The sequence below is a fragment of the Trachemys scripta genome, chromosome 6 (genome assembly GCF_013100865.1).
Source record: "Trachemys scripta elegans isolate TJP31775 chromosome 6, CAS_Tse_1.0, whole genome shotgun sequence".
Taxonomy (NCBI): domain Eukaryota; kingdom Metazoa; phylum Chordata; order Testudines; family Emydidae; genus Trachemys; species Trachemys scripta.
The window spans coordinates 102,968,179-102,987,655 of record NC_048303.1 but is presented as its reverse complement, the minus strand read 5'-3'; the positions used below and the strand labels follow the sequence as shown (position 1 = coordinate 102,987,655).

The window sequence follows — 19,477 nt, the reverse complement described above, 5'->3', positions numbered from 1 at the left end:
AAAATCAGTGGTCCGTGTTATCCTCCAACTGCAGTGCTCCACCACACCCACACAATTTTGAGGAATTAAAAAAATAGGGGAACTAGCAGAAAGTGCAAATAAGAAGGAGATAGTTTTCAGCTCCTTCAGCATGGAGTAGAACATTCAATTTTAAGCTTTTCCTGTTGAACTTGATTAGCCTGCATATTTTTAAAAAAGTTTTCTATAGAAACCAAATAAAAAAAACGCTCAGGAAGCATGCAGCTGGTTAATGTTAACAAAGGACCTCGACAGGATCATGTAAACTATATTGGATGTCATGCTTAGGGCCTTACTGCCAGTAACGTTATAGAGTTGTTTCATTAAAAGTGAATACTGTACTCTGAATATGGGATAACTTTCTGCAGCCTTCATAATCTCACACTGTACAAATAATTTAGAGTTTAGGTACAGAACACACTTGGGTGTCATGGCTGAGTATGTCCCTGTGCAATCTCTTTCATTAAGTCCTTATGAAGCTACAAGTTGCAAATCCAAAATTCTGCTCCCTGAGGACACAGCTATGTGAGACAATAAGTACTGTTAGAATTCTCTGCCTATCTTGAATGCTCTGTGAACCTAATCTTAAATACCATCATGTAACAATCACAAAAAACTTTTGCTAAAGGCCATATATACTAATAAAAAGACAGTGGTGCTTCCAACATTCTGAAATGCTCTGAAAACCAACTTTTCCAATACTAAATACAACAAAATAACCTTCATAAAATATAACTTTTCTCCATTTACAACTTTTTTTAAAGGATTAGTAACCTAGGCTTTTCAAGCATAGGAATCTGCGAAATAACTCCTAAGGTGGACAGATTTTTTTAATACATAAATTAAGAAACTGGAGAGTTTTAACCCAAGTCCAGTTTCCAAACAAGGAATATTCTTGTTTACTTTAAAAATGGAAATGTCATATATTTCCATTATAACTGTTAAAAAGTTAGCTTTACAAACAAGGGTACTTTAATTAAAAAAAATTCTTAACAAAACTATACAGTGTACAAATTACTGTCTACAAGGTAGGTGGTTCATTAAGAAGATCCTCCGTTCTTCTCGCTACTTGCAGCTTCACAGATTCATTCACATATTTTCAATGGAGCTGCCCACCTGAACATCACCCCACAACTATATTGCTATAATTAATATTTTTGCCATGTCTTTATGTACAGTCTCCTTCACTGCCTTTTCTTTTTTCCCTTAGTCAAGCCTCAAACGTTCATGTCACTCCAGGGGAAACACACTTCAGTGGTACAGCCATAAGGCTAGGGCTGCAAAGCAACTTACTAAAGGCAGAACAGTGCACATAGAACGGGGTGGCTTGATTTAGTCAGAATACACTTCCTGGTGAAGGAGGAGGCTAGAGACTGGATTTGAGTCCTCAATATTTTCTTAATTTTTTGACTCTTGAACTTAGAAAAAAAAAAAGAAAGAAAAGAAAAAGAAAAAAAAGAAAAGAAAAGAAAAGAAAAGGAAGTTTGGGTTTCTTTTTTCAAAACAGGCCTTTCTATTAAAGAGGTAGGCAGAAAAACCCACAGAGTCACTTAACATTCCACAGAGGAAAATTCATTCATACAGAGCGAATGTGACTTAAAAAAAAAAAAAAAAGTCTGTGTTTGTAAGCTTGATTTGTTCACACCATAGGTCAAAGATATATGAAAAGTTTAGTTAAGAGCATCCACCATCTACAAGGATAAGCATCATTTAAATTATTGCACTTTATTGTCTGGACTTGCCTTGGTTTCATCCTGCTGTGCTAGTCAAAGTTTAAAGGGACATCTTACTGAATGGGATAATCAAATACAGTTCTCCAGCACATAACCATGTTTCATAACTGTTCATTATTAAGTGATGTGCTGAGAGAACAATACGCAGCTTATTTTATCAGGCCACAGCCTAAGGGATCCTCAAGGTTGTTCCTACGTTTCAGTTAGTCTTAACAGCCGCTTACTTAGTGAATAAATTCACTTACTATGGGGCTCAGAAAAAGAGCAACATAAAGCTGGTTTCTTTTTTTTAATTTAGCTAAATATAAATCTTGAGTTTTTTTATTTTCTACTTTCTCTCTCTGTTGCCTTTTAGGCCTTGCTTACACAGCTTTCTCATATCATGTCCCACTGATACAGCTCCAACGGAGGTAGCAACGATGGTGGGAGCGCTAGTGGAGACAAGGTGCTGGCAGCTGCCACTGTTTTTAGCTATATTGTCATCTGGACTTGCTCTGAGCAGGGTTGGATGACACAGTAGTAAAACTGCCAGCGCCTAGTAGCCACTAGACGGCTCAGCAGTGCTACCATTGTTAGAGCTGCATCCCAGTGGTAGATCAATAACGGGAAATTTCAAGACAAAGCTAGAATAGAAGCAGCCTTTATGGGCTCAGTTATCCCAGAGGGGGCTCAATGCTCAGCACTCTATTCTCCCCGGCATTCGCACCCTAATAAAAGGGTGTGCATTGATGGGAAAGCTGAGCTGTAAAATGGAGTCCTTATGTACATAAGGTTTGCAGCATTAGGCCCACTAGTCTGTAAGATTTTACTTTACTTGAAATAAACTTTTCTTTACATTGTATTCTAATTCCATTCATGTTACAGTACAGAACTGCAGCTTTCCATCTGACCTTTTGTATGTGAAGAAATTCTAAACCTGTGGCATCTGTTTGCTAATGTAGGTGCCTGTAATTCAGATGTTGTGTGTTGTTAAACTAAAAAAGACCCCAACTCTTTGACATAGGGAAAAAAGAGTATTCACCAGTCATTTAAATACAGTGCTCCAAATTCTCTGCTGGCATAACTCCTTTGGAGTCAACTGAAATCAACAGAGTTACACCAACAAAGAATGTGGCCCAGTGCGTGCATCTCATAGAAGACAGTGTGTTTCCATGTCATTCTAGCTAAAAACACCCTCTAAAAGTGTACACTTTGGGATACCATATCTTTGCCATAAATGAAAGAGACTCAGTCTCACTGTGGGTCTTGACCTCTCGAAATAAAAAAGTAAAACAATTTCCTCAAGTCAAGTCTGCCTCCAACAGAATCCTTTTTTTTTTTTTTTTTTTTAATCCAGAAATGAGTTCAGCTTGCACCCCAGGTGGGAAGTTAAAAAGAGGGAACCTATTTGAAAGTTTGTCACAGTAGGCAGAACAGTCGCTTTGCAGCCCTTGCCTGGCTAAGGGTGCACTGCTTCACAGCTACACTGTAAAGTGTTAAAAATCCTCCCCACCCTCCCCAGAATATATATATATATATATATATGTATGTATAAAAAAAAATCCCCTGTCCATCTCTCAGTACACAAAAGGACCTCATCACACTGCAAAAATAGCAGTACCCACTTTGGTCAATTAAAACAAACAAAAAAAAAGCATACATTATTCTTTTTTTTTTCTCTTTTAAATCTGTGTACTTACCTATAATAACCAATACAGCTAAAAGCACTACCTACATAGGCAAAACTTGGTATTGCATAATTCGTATAAATTTGAACACCCCCCCCAAATATTAATTGGAAGATGAAAAACATGAAAGGTTAATAGAAAAAACACCAAAATACTGAAAATATTGCTGGTCGATTACAATTTTTAAGCGGCAACTATACACAGCCATGATATGCTTTATAAATGTGAGATAAAGGTATAACTGTCTAAAAAATCCATGATGTCACACTTTTTCCCCCCATCTGGAGTACAAAATATTTTGTCATAAAAATGGTAAAGATTTAAAATAATAAATGCAGCAAAACAAGTAGAGTGATGTCACTTTTTTTTTTTTTTTTTTTTTTTTTAAGATTTCAAGGCAAGGCACGTAATGTGGACATTATAACTTCGTGCAAATTAGGATTACTGGAAAGAGTATTTTTAATCAATTAATTAGTTTTAAGAGACATAGAGGCAAAATGTGTCTGCCCATGCACGTTACTGTTCTGTCAATATGAGAAATGTGTTGAACAAGGCTAATTTCTGAAAGCACCATGCAAGTTTTCAGCACCCTGTGATTAGACTTATTTTTTTGTAAGAGTGCATGTTTATATATATTTTACCCCCCACCCTGCTATTCCCAGTCAGTAAACTGTAAGCTTTGCCTTTGTGACATGGATTTGCCTTTTTCTTCGTCTCTATGATGCAGATTTTATAGAACTTTACATACACCCTATGGGTTATTGATGCAACCAGTAACTTTAAATAAATAAATCCTACCCCTCTATGGAGGCAGCAGCTAAACCAACATAAGTGCTGTGTTTCCATTAATTTCTTCTCTCAATGACATGATTTGTCTTGATTTAATGCCCTCAAAACTGAGGGGAAAATAAATTTGCGCAAAGTAATTTTAAATTCTTTTTTTTTAATCCCCTCAATTTAGAGTCCAAGGGCTGAAGGACTTATAATGATGTTCCCCTTTAGATATAATTTTTAAATTGCACTTGCCTCTGTAAGTATTTCTTTAGTGGGTAAAAAGGTAAATTATTTTTTACTGTTGCAAGAGGAGATAACACTTTTACCTACAGAGAGGCATTTTTTCCAGAGAGCCTGTGTTCATACTGACTTTGAAAATTCCAACCTAGGTAACACGCTAAAAAAGGCTGGGTTAAGGGCCAAAGTTTAATAAATCTGTACTGATAACTAAAGGCTACAGAGTTTATTTTTTTTAACTTTTAGAAATCAGAGTGTTGAGAAAATGGCTGTCTCACAGCCCTTGTCCTCTTGCAGCTCTGTTGCTGCCGCCTAGCCTTTGTTTTGTGAGATAACTAGGAATAGTGATCCCATGCGTAAACAACAAGAATACTAAACCAATAAAACTAGCTTATCATGCAAATATTAAGGCATCTAGAAAGTCAGTTAAAATATATTGTCAGAGACAGAACATCTATTTCCCAGTGGACTTCATATAACAAAGGCTACTTAGCAGAGGCTGCATTCTACCCATCAGTGAAATATCATCGACCCTTTTTATGTCATTACAGTTTCAACCTTAAGGGAATTAGTGATTGTAAATGCTGCAATTGCTGGTCTATTTTTCTTCTTTCTTCAGTTTCATTTTTTGTCCTGTCTTCCTTTCTTTTTTTCTTTTAATTTTTTTTTTTCATTTTCCCTCAGTTGCTTGTTTCTGCTTGAAGGAAAGGCTCTCCAATTATGTTCAAACCATAATTTTGGACATTTGTCGGCAGGATTGGTGTCCTGTTTGATACTTGAAAAGGGACCAAGCTAGCCCAGGTACCAGGACTGTTGAGAGAGAGAGAGAGAGAGAACAAAATAAAGATTAAGAATGTTGCAACAATAAGAACATAATAAATTTGATTAAGACTCGGATTAGTATTCATTATAAATAATACTATTTAGGATAAATTTAAGATGGTAAATTTGTGAATGCCACTTGAACTTCAAGTGTGTACAATTTCCTTTGCAAACTCAACTGAAAGACAAAAGTAAATGTGTTAATATGAATTATTGTAAACATACACTAAATAGCCTGCTTATTCCATGAGAGCCCCAGACAAGTTAAAGAGGCAAGTTTATGGAGCAGGTACAAAAAACTACATTATGAGAACTCATATGAAACTGCTTCTCTGATTTTAAGAACTAGTCAATCCGTTATAGTGTACCTGTTATATTGCTTATTACCAGAACACAAAATACACATTTAATGTATAATATAAATCTCTTCTGTGATTTAATAAATCTTCTATCCCCTCTATCACACAATTCAATCACTTTCTCCATTATATTATGTGCCTGTGAGGTGCATGAGTCCAAAATGGAGCAGACTCTGATGAAGAAGAAATGTTTTTAGCTTTAATGCATGAAAACATACTTTTTTTAGACATTTTCAAAAGCAGGATGCATTCCTTATTACAGTCCCATGGCAATAGCCAAGGAACACCAGATAACTTAGGGCCCAATATACAAATACTTACTGTCACATGTAGATATTACGACCATGAGTAGGTCCACTAAAGTCACAGTAGAGCAACATTTTCAAAAGTGTCTTAGTGACTAGAAACCTACATCCCATATTCAATAGCACCTGTGTCACTAAGGAATCTAAGTCCCATTAACTTGCAATTTTTTACCAAGTAGTAACTATCAATAATAATCATTATACCCAGTGGCAAAGTATTTGCAAGATTATTCATTCCAGGTCAGATTTCCAAAAGTGTATAGTGCTGACAACTGGGGCCAGATTTTCCAAAAAGCTCTTTGGAAAGACCTGAACTCTTTGAAGATCCAGCCTTTTATGTAGGTGCCTAACAGGAAGCTGATAAATAATGAGCTCTTTGGAAAGTCTGGCCATATATTGTTCAGCAAACATAAGCATGATAAGAGAGGCCATTATATCAAATGGAAACATACATTCAGAGTCAGATTGTCAAAATGAGGCATGCACACCTGTGCAACCAATTAATTTATACCTATTTTATTACACCAAATGTTCTCAAATACCCAGTGGGTGTGTGCACACTAGATATTTGCACACTCATGTAGCCATTTGACACCTGTCTATCCAAGTGCACACAAGTCTAATCTGTGAACACACATTGCGAATCTGATATGTACTTTTTGTGCAAAACATTTGCACATGCTTTACTTTGAAATCTGATGCCCATATTATATTTTTTCATGAGGGAAGCTATAGTTATTTTTTCCTCCCATTTCCTTGATCATTCTTTCATGATCCTGTTTCTCCAAATACATGCACATGCTTGGTTAGTGCAAATGTGAGTTAGGGGTATGCATTAAGGGAAAAACAGACCCTCTTTATCGATCTTAAAATGTATAAATAATAATTACAATTATATTTGGCCGTTTGTGCAATCTTTTCTTGCTATGCAAATATAGAAAAATATAATTATTTTGAAAAGTCTATTGAACATGTTCCTCAGAGAATTAATACTATAGGGGGAAAGTAGCCTTTTCCCTTTAGTCAAATATCATTTTCTTCTTCATCTCTTTAACCCAGTTCATTTGGAAGTTTACTTCTGTGTAATATAGAAACTAAAGCCAAAATTTCTACATTTTGACTTTGATGTGAGCTACATGTGCTCAGCACCTCTGAAAATCAGACCACATGTATTTAGATGTCTAACTTTACACACCCAAGTTTGATAATTTTGGCTTAAATTCACAATCTTGCTCTCTTTGAAATCAATGGTAAAACTCCCATCAGAGCAAGATTGGTCTGCCTCAGTGAATTATATGGATCATGATCACAATGAGATGTATGTAATAATGTCTATAGAAACAATACCACCCAACAGCTTTTTCAAAATATACAAATCCTTGAATGCTAACGTGTATCCCACTAGAAAGCTACCCACAAGTGCTGCTATTTTTCACATGAGTTTTTAGATCTTGCAATTCTAGTAAAACTTTATGATCATCTTAAATTTCCTATTTCCTCAAAAAGATTTCTGTGAACTTTGGTGAACTCAATGTTTTATTGTTGTTTGCCTAAGAAAGAATTTTTATTCTCCTCGATATTCAAAAATGGTGATAGTTACGCAATAAATCTTAAAACATGCACAAAGAGTTAAATCCATTTATACATGAAAGATTTGCCCAATATGATCTGATGAAAAGATTATGGTTCCAAAAAAATATTCAATACCACGATCTCACGTAAGAGGCTTAATTGTTTCAACCTATCTCTCTTCATCTTCCTTCACTATTTGTGTCCAACAATGCATTTTTGTTCATTATCCCATTTTACAGTGAGCAATGTTAAAAATGCATGATGAGGTGACAGCTAGTAAAAACAATCAAAATGATTCCATGCTGATCTGTGTATGGGAAACTGTAATAATAGAAAATTGCAATAAATAAATAAAAACATTCTAAAAGAGAGACTGCACAGGATTTATGGTCTTAGCCACTTAAAACAGAAGAGTAACTAAAAGAATGTAAATTCTGTGGCAGATTCAACATGGGATTGGAAATACAAATAATTTGCATTGCAAAGAAGAAGTCCAGATAAACTGCTTACAGGTTATCTTTTTGGAGAATTCACTGTGTACTTTAGTGGCTGGAAGTTGATCTGACTTTTTTTTTTTTAAGTTTACAACCTCCTAATGACTACAGTATATGAAAGACGGCAGTTTATGCTGCTAAAGAACAAATTACTATTTGTAGCAGCTTTCTTATCCAGTATTATACAGAGGAGACACAGATCTTTATTTTTTTGGAAAATGTTCAATAAAAACAAATTGTAGTAAGTGACTAATAAAACTGTTGTTGCAGTATAACTAACAAATTTAATTTAGATGTTTATTTAAACCTTTCAAACCTCCCATCTTACATTATGACCATGTCACAAGTGCAGCATGCAATATATTTGTCAATACGGTTTATGAATCCTTAGGGAAGAATAAATCTCTATTAACACTATGCAGATTCCATATGAGTTTTATAAGCCTCTTACTACCAGTATGTAGGTTAAGTTAACAGTTACAAGATATAGACTGTTCTATTATCCAGTTCATACTCTTAGGGATAACAGTGAAAATAACTTAACAAATGGCAAAACATGCCAGTACAATGGTATACAAGTGCTTTGATTAGAAATGGAATCACAGCTTAGGTGTCTGATAATTTTTTATCTAAACGGAACTGCTGGGTTTAGTGGCTAGTTCTTCCCCCTGGTAATGGAGGATGATCCCTACAGTCTTTTCCAGCAATCTATCCTGCTTCCAAGTACTGGCACTTCCAGGTGAATGGTTTCTAGAGCTTTCAGAACTAGTCGTGCATTTAAGGAACAATACTTATGAGAATTCAATTTGATATAATGGCGATTCCTGGGGCAGACCTGTCCTGCCACCTATAAATGGTCAATTTCAAATAAAAGAATATATGCAGGAAAGGGAAGGGAATTAAAGCGAAATGGAGGAAATAAGTATAGTGCCTAGTGCAATGGAGCCCCAATCCAGGTTGGAGCCAGTGAGTGCAGCAATAATACAAATCATATTAACCAGAATGCTAAATCACAACTAACTCAGGCTCTTTTAAGCTACAAGATCGGGTGTCTGTCTTTCAGATTTTGAAGCCTCATCACACTTTTGCACTTCTTACAATAAAATGTATGATAAATGTAATTGAATTTTCAACTGCCACTTGATGGATCAGACACCTATGAGTGAAAGAACTGATGGCAATTCAGTGCTCATGATATGTGCCCAAACAGACAGTTCTGGAGAGCAAGATCGTCTGTTTATCCACAGAAGAGGTGCAGACTGGATAGAAGTTCTCTGCAATGCCCTGACATCATCCCTCCACCATGATTGGGAGGGAACTTCTGTGAGAGTAAGAAGGTTTAATCTCCACATCTGTTGCATCCTGGGCTTTTCTGAAGAGATTCCTAACAAAAATGCCAAGTAGAGCTAATTGTGTCCCAAATGTTGCCTTGTCTTTATGTGGGTAGCAATGGTGTGAAGAGCATAGATAACTTTCCCTTCATCTCACCATTGTGTTATCTGATCAGATTGCCAGGCAGAATTGCAATCCCTGATCTCAGGAAAGTACAGACACTGCCCCCCTCTCCTCCACAGGGTGCCCGAAGGAAGGTAGAGAGAAGGCACACCAAAGCTGTGCCCATCACACAAAAGGCAGATGAATTGGCTTGGTGGAAGGAGGGTAGTGAGCTGCATGCTACAGAGAGTTGTAGGAGAAGATCTGTTGCCTCTACAGCCCCAAACGGGCTGGTGCTCCCTCTGGGACAGAGCAGCTCCATGCTGTCCTTGCTATCTAAGTTCCCTCTAAGCTGCACGATACACAGCTGCCTATTAAGCACCATGCAGGCGCTCAGGGCTGCGGTGGGGAGAGATGAGTCTCCCCAAGCCCTGGACCTGCCGTGGCATCCCTCCTCCGGCCCTGACCCAGCCCAGCCCCGGACCTGCTGCAGCAGGGGGACAAGCGCCCCTCCCCTGGCTCAGCCTGGCCCTGCTGCAACCAGGGGAGAGGTGCCCCTCCTCCACAGCCCAGGTGCTGCTGTGGGGAGAGAGGGCTGGGGAGAGTAGACCCAGGGAGCCCCACTGCACCCTCCATCCCAGCTCTGAGCCCCTCATCCCTGGCCCCATCCCAGAGCCCTCACCCCCTCACTCCAACCCTCTGCCCCAGCTCTGAGTCCCCCATCCCCAGCCCCACCCCAGAGCCCTCACCCCCAGATGGAGCCTTTACCCCCCCACATCTCAACCCTCTGCCCCAACCCTGAGCCCCCCACACACACTCTGAACCCCTCGGCCCCACCCACTACATGAATTTTGTTATGTTCACCAAGGAGGTTACGTGTGACACATCACCTCCATACTGGTACACAACAAAATTCATTCCGCACATAGGTGGAAAAAATTAGAGGGAACACTGCTTACTATGCAATCTGACTAAAAGATATCATTGAGCCCTGTGCTGGTAGGTTTTGTGACATGAATAATTGCCTGCTAGATAAGAGGATGAGTTACAAACTTGTTCAATGCCGTGCTGTTGTAGCTGTGTTGGTCCCAGGATACTAAACAAAGTGGTGAGGTAATATCTTTTATTGGACCAACTTCCATTGGTGAAAGAGACAAGCTTTCTAGCTTATGCAGAACTCTCTTTAAGGTCTGGGAAAAGTACCCTGAGTGTCACAGCTAAATACAAGGTGGATCAGATTATTTAGCATAAGTAGTTAACACATATTTCAAGGGGTTTCTTGTATATAGTTGTCTGTAGAGTTCCACTGTTAAACCTTATAGTGGTGTCAAGGAGGTGGATGCTAGTGTGGGAGTGTTGTAGAGAGAGTTTAATGGATAGGTGATGGTTGCTGAAGTTGTGGTGGAAATCTATGAGGGAGTTTAGGTGTCTGTCCAGAGAATGAAAATATCATCAATGCATCTCAAAAAACCTGATGGCAGCCCTCCAACACAAAAACAAAAAGGGGAACCAACTACAACAACTCCGCTACCCACAGAACACCACCTCCAGGAGAAACCATAACATGAAGACCCACCATCTGGATCCTATGTGACACTCCAACATCATCAATTTGTCAAGACTACCCCTAATCAGAGCTGAATTATCTGTACTCTCCAAGGAATTGAACTATTTCCCCACCACAGAATCTGATACCAGACTAACATGGGGAGAACTAGAAGAGTTATTCTGCCCCCCCCTTTTTTTTTTGAGGTACATCAATGATATTTTTATCCTAGGTGTCCAAAATCCACAGATTGCCACACTTACCTTCACAGATTCAGTAACCATCCCAAGCACACCAAGAAATCTATTATCTACAGCGGGGCACTCAGATACCGCAAAATATGCTCCAAGGAAAAAGTCCACATATACATCTTAACTTACTTAAAACCACCTTCACTAAACAAGGACACTCCACCATGGAACGAGATGATGTCGTGGAACAAGCCACCCAAATACCCCAAGAGAACCTGCTTCAATGCAGAAATAAACCCGTCTCTGATTGCATGCTGCTAGTTGTCACCTACCCCTCCTCCCCCCCACCCCCCGAACACACACTGGAATTCATATGGGTTATCATCAAATAACTATAACCCATACTCAATGGGGACCACATCCTGAAAGAACTCTCTCTTATGGCCTTCAAACAGCCCCCCAACCTCTTCAAACTCAGCATCAGAGGCAAGCTCCCCATGGACCAGGACACACCAACTCAAAGTGGAACCAGACCCTGCCAGAATATTAGATGCAAAACCTGCAGATAGATCTCCACTGCTACGATGATCACCGCCTCCCACAATACATCCTCCAAGATCCATGGGTTGTACACATGCCTGTGGTATAGCTCAACTAGAGCACTAAGTGCCCCAATAACAACTATAAAAAGCAACAGAGAGTCCTGTGGCACCTTTAAGACTAACAGATGTATTACGCTCCAATACATCTGTTAGTCTTAAAGGTGCCACAGGACTCTCTGTTGCTTTTTACAGATCCAGACTAACACGGCTACCCCTCTGATACTTAATAACAACTATGTGGGTGAAACCAATCACTATGCTCTCTAATGAACTCACACAGAAAAATGATAAAAGACAAAAGCCTGGGAGCTTAAATTAATATCTTTGCTAGACACTAAAAATCATGGACTGAATAGAGACGTTGGATTTATGGCTTATTATAACAGTCTATAACCCACTAACACTCCCCAACCCATGACTGGAAAGGTGTGAATGGGCCACTTCACCTTGAATGGTCCCTTGAAACATGGTGTTAATTACTTATGCTACACAATCTGTTCCACCTTGTATTTAGCTGTGACATTCTAAGTACATTTCCCAGACCTGAAGAAGAGCTCTGTGTAAGCTGGAAAGCTTGTCTTTCCCACCAACAGAAGTTGATCCAATAAAAGATATTACCTCACCCACCTTGTCTCTCTATATGCATTCCATATAAGTTTCTAAACAAGGTTACAGGATAAGCAGCCATCAGAAAACAGCTTTCAGTTACATATCTAGATTTCAACCAGCACCGTTGTAAGGAGAGTCGACCAGTGTCACTAACAACTCTGTGAACCATCATCCTTCCACAATAATTTTACTAGCAGCACCAGCGGTCTTTTCTCATAATAACTAGACTTTCTAATAATAGATGCATTCTGCAGTCATCATTTCTTTGTTCACAAATGTCATAAAATAGCAAAGACAAACTCTACAAGTGTCTGAAGGGTTAATATTTTCCATTATAGTTTTCACATGTTAATTCAATCAAGACTTCACCCATGATTTTCTTTTAAAAATACTAAGTGCTCTTTCAAGAATCCCTGATTAAAATATTACTGGAATTGACCATAAGCAGCACAGTATTTATATACAATCCACTGTGGAGGTTATATTAATGTGAGGCGAGTAATAAACAAATTACTCTGCACTGAAGAATAAATGTAATCAAGACTTGCACCAATATCAAGTTAAGTCTCCAGCAGTTAATACTTCTGTTGTAAGAGCTTAAAAAGTCTCCAATACAAACATTTTCTGATCTAAAAAAGGAAAACCTCTGTCTTAAAAGGCAGACCTAAAACAATGGTGCCCAAACTTTTCCTGTCACACACCCCCTTACCAGTAATGTAATCTGTCCATGCCCCACCTCCATTACTGCACATTTGGCTCAGCAGCAGAGCTTGCGGTGAAGGCAGAGCTGGGAGCAGAACTGGTGCTAGAGAGGGAACGAGGACAGAGCTGGCCTGGGGGAGGAGATGAACTGCAGCTGAGGGTGGAGTGGAACTGTGGCTGGTGCAGGAGCTGGACTGGGAGCAGAATGGTGCTGTGGCCCTGGCCGGAGCTGGGCTGGGTGGTGCTATCTCCCCACCACCCATGGGGCTGACGCAGGACCCGCTACAGGCCCCTCTCCCCAAATGTTCCTTCATGCCCCCCTAGGGGGCATGCCCCACAGTTTGGGGACCACTGACCTAAAATATCATTTCTAGTTGCAGCCTTACCACCTTTTGCAGTGATCATATCAGCTCTCACAAGCTAATCATGGCCAGGCTAGATCAATACTTTGGCTAAAAGAGCTAGGAACATCTTGATGCGGAAGGAAGTGGTGTTGAAGACGTAGCAGGTGATGCTCTACCTTCTGAGTCAGAATTGAACCAATGCCCCAGCACAGCAATAGAGGGCAATGTACTATTTGAAAATGCCCTCCTTCAATTGAGACATGAAGCTAAAGTTCCAACCACTTGTGGACTTTAAAATTATATGCCACTTTGCAGGAGTAGTGGTGTTAACTTCAGTGGCCTGGCTAAATTCCAATTTGGTTATTTCTGCCTCTATTACTTCTCCCTTGAGTATGGTACTTTCTGTCACTCTCTGTCCTAAATTGGTGTGTGAGCAGAGTTAGTGTGTGGAGTTAAACAGCTGCCACATTCTACCTTGGAAGTGGGCGTTTATTTAAGAGATACTATGTTAAGTATATCTCTGCTTAACTTAGGAAGATTTTTATACTATAGTTGGGCAGAAATCATCCTCTCCATCTAGCAGATGGAGAAGATGAAAATTCCACAGAGGAAGTGGAGGCAAGGGAGTTCTGCTTCTGAGGCATTGTTTTCCCTCTCCATGGACATGAAGAAGTTTCTCTGTGGGTTTACAGTGAAAAATAGGTGAAGGGGGTCAGGAGACATGCATCCTCATATCAACACCACAAAAAGTCCTCAGCACAGTTAGTTCAGACTGAGATTTTGGTGCACGCCCATTCTGTGCTGTGTACCCTGACTAGGCTGAGGGAAGGTGAGATGCCTGGGGCAGCAACTGGCTGGAGAGCTAGCTGCCATGAAGCTGAGGTATGGGGAGTGGGAGTTCCCAGAGACAGTGCAGAGGCACAGGGTTCATAGCAGACACAAGGATACATGGGTTTTGGGGGTCCCTGCAGTAGGGCTGATGGGTAGAGGAAATAAATGAACGCGATCTAACAGAGTCCTTCACCAAACACGCATGAATGTTTTGCACAGGATGATTTGATTGTTTTATGTGAGCTTCTGAGAAAAACAGAAAATTCTGTAATTTCAGCCAAACATATTAGGCCAAATAAATAAGTAACAAGAAAACAGAAAAATTCCACTTAACAATAAAAGTTTGTAATGCAGCAAAGGGAAGGCTAACTAAAGGGCTGCATTTCAGCATCCAGACTGCATATTCCTGTTCTCTAACATGACACCAATTCTCTTTTTCAAAACGTTCAATAGAAATATTTTTTTTAAAACTTAATCACAGCAGCATTTTATACTTCTTTTCTTCTTCCACAACTTACTTTATAATTTAAATCAGTCATTTATTAAATGTTATGTGTTAGCATTTTGGTAAATATAATCAGAAGTTTCTTTGTTTAGTAAACACAACACTAAATGCAAGTGAACATCTTGTTTGCAGGGGGGAAAAAGTGCACTTTTATTGCTTAAAATGAAACAACTTGAGATAAAATGGCTAGTAGGTAAAATTCCAGAGTCACCAAGGAGTTAAAAGTACACTTTACACTTGGGAATTTTCTGTAACATGCTCCTCCTTCCCTAAAACTGCTGCCAAAAATCATCTGACAGGAAACGTAAGATTAAGTTTGTCCTACCTAAGTGAACAAAGAGAGCTCAGAACAGGCAACCGGTTTACTGCAGAGCGGGAACTTTCCTAATCCTGCTGGAATCTGCAGTGCCACTCAGAAAATATCACTGGAAAAGTTGTTTTCTTTACTCAACATCTTGTCTCTAGATCACCTCATTTTGGTTGCACTGCAGATCTTGCTGATTCTCCTATAAAGGTTAACTTAAAGCTCCAAACATAATCATGTGGAAAATGGACATTATTGATTCCTATGGTCCATTGTTCCCCCATTCTAAGTCCCTGAAGTTCAAGTTCAATCTGGAATTACATCATGTCTGGTTTCTCCTGGTTACCAGACGGCTTGAGACGTGACCACAGCTACAGAAAAAACAAACAGCCTTCTTCACGCTTCGGCTCCCCTATCGATTCAAACATAAACTTTTTTTCTTTCTCTCAAGTATGCTTCAAGTATGGAGCATGGTTAATTTAGAGATTAAGTTCCAAATTAGATTATCTAATGGCATCTTAATGGATTGCTGACCCATTTCCTGTGGGATGGCAGCATGCAAGTCTGGCTGGAATACAATTAATTTCTTAGGAAGTGTTCTGAAGATGTTTGCCTAGATGGAAAGGAAACATAATGTTCTGCACATCTTTCTTTATTACAGAGTTGGGTGAAACTATAAGAGATAGCGATTTAAATTGATAAAGACCAGAAATCCTTGTATTTGTCTGCTGTGAATACTTTTATCACCAGAAGATTTTCACTTCTTTGTTCTTAGTTTCAAAAATTGAGTTTGTACTTTTATCTCAAACAAATATGAACTCTGGAAATAAAATAAAAAAATCCTTGATCTAACAGGTGTGTGTGTTGTCCAGATGTGTTAACTTTTTTTTAATACAACAGATAACTACAGAAACACTTAGTGATAATTCAGTTGTTAGTGACTTTGTATGTTCACTAGATTCTAACAGACACACGGTACTGTGGTATGGAAAAGATTCTAAGCAATTTCCACTTCCCCTCCCACTCCCCCACGAACTGGAGATTATTCCATTCAACTGCCTTATCTGCATTATTATCACAGCCCCAGAGTAGTGCTAGGGGCAAAGAGTGCTGCTTAAAAAACTGAACATTTTGAACACCCCTACAGCTAAAGCTGAAAAGGAAATTCAGCACTCTGAGAATAAAGCTCCCCTCAGGAGCTCCAGGAACAAACCAGCTGTTGTACTGTACTTATGTGTCAAGATAACAAACTGAAGGCAGGAAATGCTAGCCTAGTGCATTTGCCTGGGTAGTGTAAATGTAATGTTGAAGTAACAGTTAACCCTTAAGAGCAGCAGTTTTTTTTAAAATATAAATTATAGTAGTTGAGAATAATAGGAAAATTAACAATATCTGTGATAAAATTTACATTTTACCACTAGTGGTTTGTTTACAGTTTGTGAAAGTCTTGTTGGGAAATATTCAAATCTAGTATACAAAGGCCTAACCCTGCATCCCTTTGTTAATCATGCTGGAGTCAATGTGACTAACTTGTGGGTCAATAATGGTTACTGGATCAGGCACTCAGCCCGTAAGTTTCACTGAGTCCTTCTCTCAATCACTTTTGGTTTAAGTTTTACTTGCATACATTTTTGTTTACTGTGCAGTGCTTGAAACTTTATTTTCCAACTTGATTCTAACTATTTGCAGTTACCTCAGCAACGATCTGAGTAACATTTGTTTAGGTAAGTTCTAAATATTATTTTCATCTGTACAGCAAAAAGAATGAAGTATAGGGTCCTGATTCAATGACGCACTTATGCATGTGCTTAATTTTAAGCATTATATAAATGGGATTACTCATATGCTTAATTTTAAGCATGTGCTTAAATAATTTTCTGAACTGAGGTCCTAATGTTCAGGGCAACAAACAAATACATCATATAGACAATAAATAGATAATAAAAATGTTGTCAGTTCTAGGCAATCATGGTACCAGGAGCAAAATAAAATTACTTTCAACTGTTATATTAAAAACCTGTTTTTGTTTATTATTGAGGGTGCTGAACAGATGTTTTATGTAAACTTCTCCTTCACTCACACCAATATGTTTATTTTAACCAACTGAAGGATACATCTAAGTTTGTATAACTATCCATACACATAACTACTCTGCTTTTTTTGAAAATAAGTGCACTGATGACTTAAGTTTCTCATTTTGTATAACTCATGTTGTCTTTCTCTAGTGATTTTAGAAGTTAATGTTTTTGAAAAATATTTATTACTATTCCTCCAGAAATTATATCAGGCTTGTAATTTTACTAGAAAAAAATTAGCAGTTAGTTTTAAAATTCATAGATCATTTAGCTCTGTTTGGCATGACTGGCAGCCAATGATAAGATGAAGTATACAAAAAGAACAGCATAGGGACCATGTCACCTATCACCCTCTCAGAGGGTGGTCCTCCCCAAGTTGGGGATGGGGCAGGTCACTGACAGTGCAGCATGGAGAAAACTTTCAATTTGGTCTCTTTTATCACCTGATCTATACACATACAGAAAAGCTCATTTTCAGGCACTACCAACTCTTTGACCTCAGTGAGTACCAGTATTCAACAAAACTTCTCAAAAATCAGTGCACCAAGACATATTAGTTGTTGCAACTTAAAATAATCATGAAACCCTTCTATAAAAAGTCACTCTATTTATTATCCAAATGACTGTTGCAGATTTGGAGGAAATACTGATCAAACAACTTTGTGGGAGAAAACTTTTCCATTTTCTTTTTTAACAAGAAAATATCGCTTTACCAAACATTCAAAAAGGATTTATTGCTCAAAGGTTTCTTTCTTGTAATGATATAAAGACTTCATCAAGAAAACTGCCCACTTGTTATAGTATCTCCCATTTATACTTTTATGGCTTCTTTTCCACAGATGTTTGAAAAGAGTATCTGTATCCCAAAGGCTACATTTTAAAAATAACCCTCACCTATATGTGATTACATGTTTTTTTTTCCCCTCCTCTCTTTTAGCAACTTACACCAAAGGAGCACGTGTGGTAGGCATGACAACTGAAGTCCACAATACACTGGGCCAGATCCTCAGCTTGTCTAGCTCCAATGAAGTCAATAATACCACATTGATTAACATTATCTGAGGATCAGGTCCACCAATCACTAGCTCACAAACTGTGAGTTCTTGTCCAATCTACAGTCTCCTATTAAGGTTCTGAGAAAGCTACACACTGTTAGGGGGAGAATAAGTTACACTCTGTGCTACAGAAGCTCAGTCTGATAATACAGAAGTAAGGATAAAAACTACCAATTATCATATGATGGGGATTTATAATGTGAATCAGCCCTCGAGGAGTTGAGGTGAACCCACTAGGTTAACTTTCCATTCATCGTACTATTTGATTTTTGAGGTGAAAAACTGTTCTTTTGGCCACCTTGCTCCTTCAACACGATTTCAGAATTCTACGAGACTCCAAAATTATTAGAAAAAAAAGTACAGAAAATACATGCAATCACACAAGTAAGTAACTGCCAGCAGATCATCTGTTGTGTAATATTGGTACAACAATACTAGTTCAATAGTTTAAACTTTGGATTCACACACAGCATCCAACTTTCCATTTCATCTATCACATTTCCAAACTGATACTAAAAAAAACGCTTAGCATCAACAGTAAAACACAGTATGTCATCTACGATTCTGCACAGCAAGATTTTATATATCCAAACATACTCACACAGATATGTACATGAATTATTTGGAAGTGATAGCAATGACACATTGTCATATTTGTACACACATACCTCCAAGAGGTATATAAAATTATTTTAAGTGGAGGGGAGAGATTGCTTCACCTGTTAGGGCCCAAATCTGCAGGCTTTTCCTCATATGTATAACTTCCCCCCAGTGAGGTAAATTAAAGGGAATTCTGCATATGAAAGAACTGAAAGACTGACATTACTTTTTATCTTTCATTATTTTTAAAACACACACACACACACACACACACACACACACACACACAACTACCATAACCAGTTATACATATACTATATGTATAATATAATATATGTGTAATTGATTCTGTACCAATAGCTAAGGTTTCTCTAGCATGCAAAGAAAATAACTGCTTTTCATGAATAAAGAATTCTAACTTTTGTATTTTAGTTTATAAAGGACATGGTTTGCATCTTACCTTCGTGAGCATGTTAGTGACCTAAATCTATACTAATTGTCCTGAACTTGTTATTCAGAATTATTTCTATGGATAGTATGATTATTCATTCCCAAAATAGCACCCGCATCAGAGAACTGCTATACTAGTCACCTATTGTTTTTAATCCCACCATCTTTTGCATATTAATCTGTAAACTCTAAAATATATTACGGTACTTTAGTTCTTTAAATTGTGATTCGATTTTTTAAGTCCTAAA

At 38.3% G+C, this 19,477-nt stretch overlaps 1 protein-coding gene across 9 annotated transcripts in view; it reads right to left on the bottom strand.

Annotated features, from left to right (window-relative positions):
* Positions 1-19,477, bottom strand: part of NFIB (nuclear factor I B) — a 225,275-nt gene that overhangs the window by 1,446 nt on the left and 204,352 nt on the right. For 8 of the 9 annotated variants that reach the window (XM_034773058.1, XM_034773061.1, XM_034773056.1 and 5 more), the window contains one exon: positions 1-5,239. This exon is cut by the window's left edge and continues 1,446 nt beyond it. In XM_034773058.1, coding sequence (XP_034628949.1) covers positions 5,110-5,239 — 130 coding nt within the window. In that variant the 3' untranslated portion in view covers positions 1-5,109. The remainder of the gene's footprint in view (positions 5,240-19,477) is intronic. The other variant, XM_034773071.1, reaches the window with a different exon arrangement.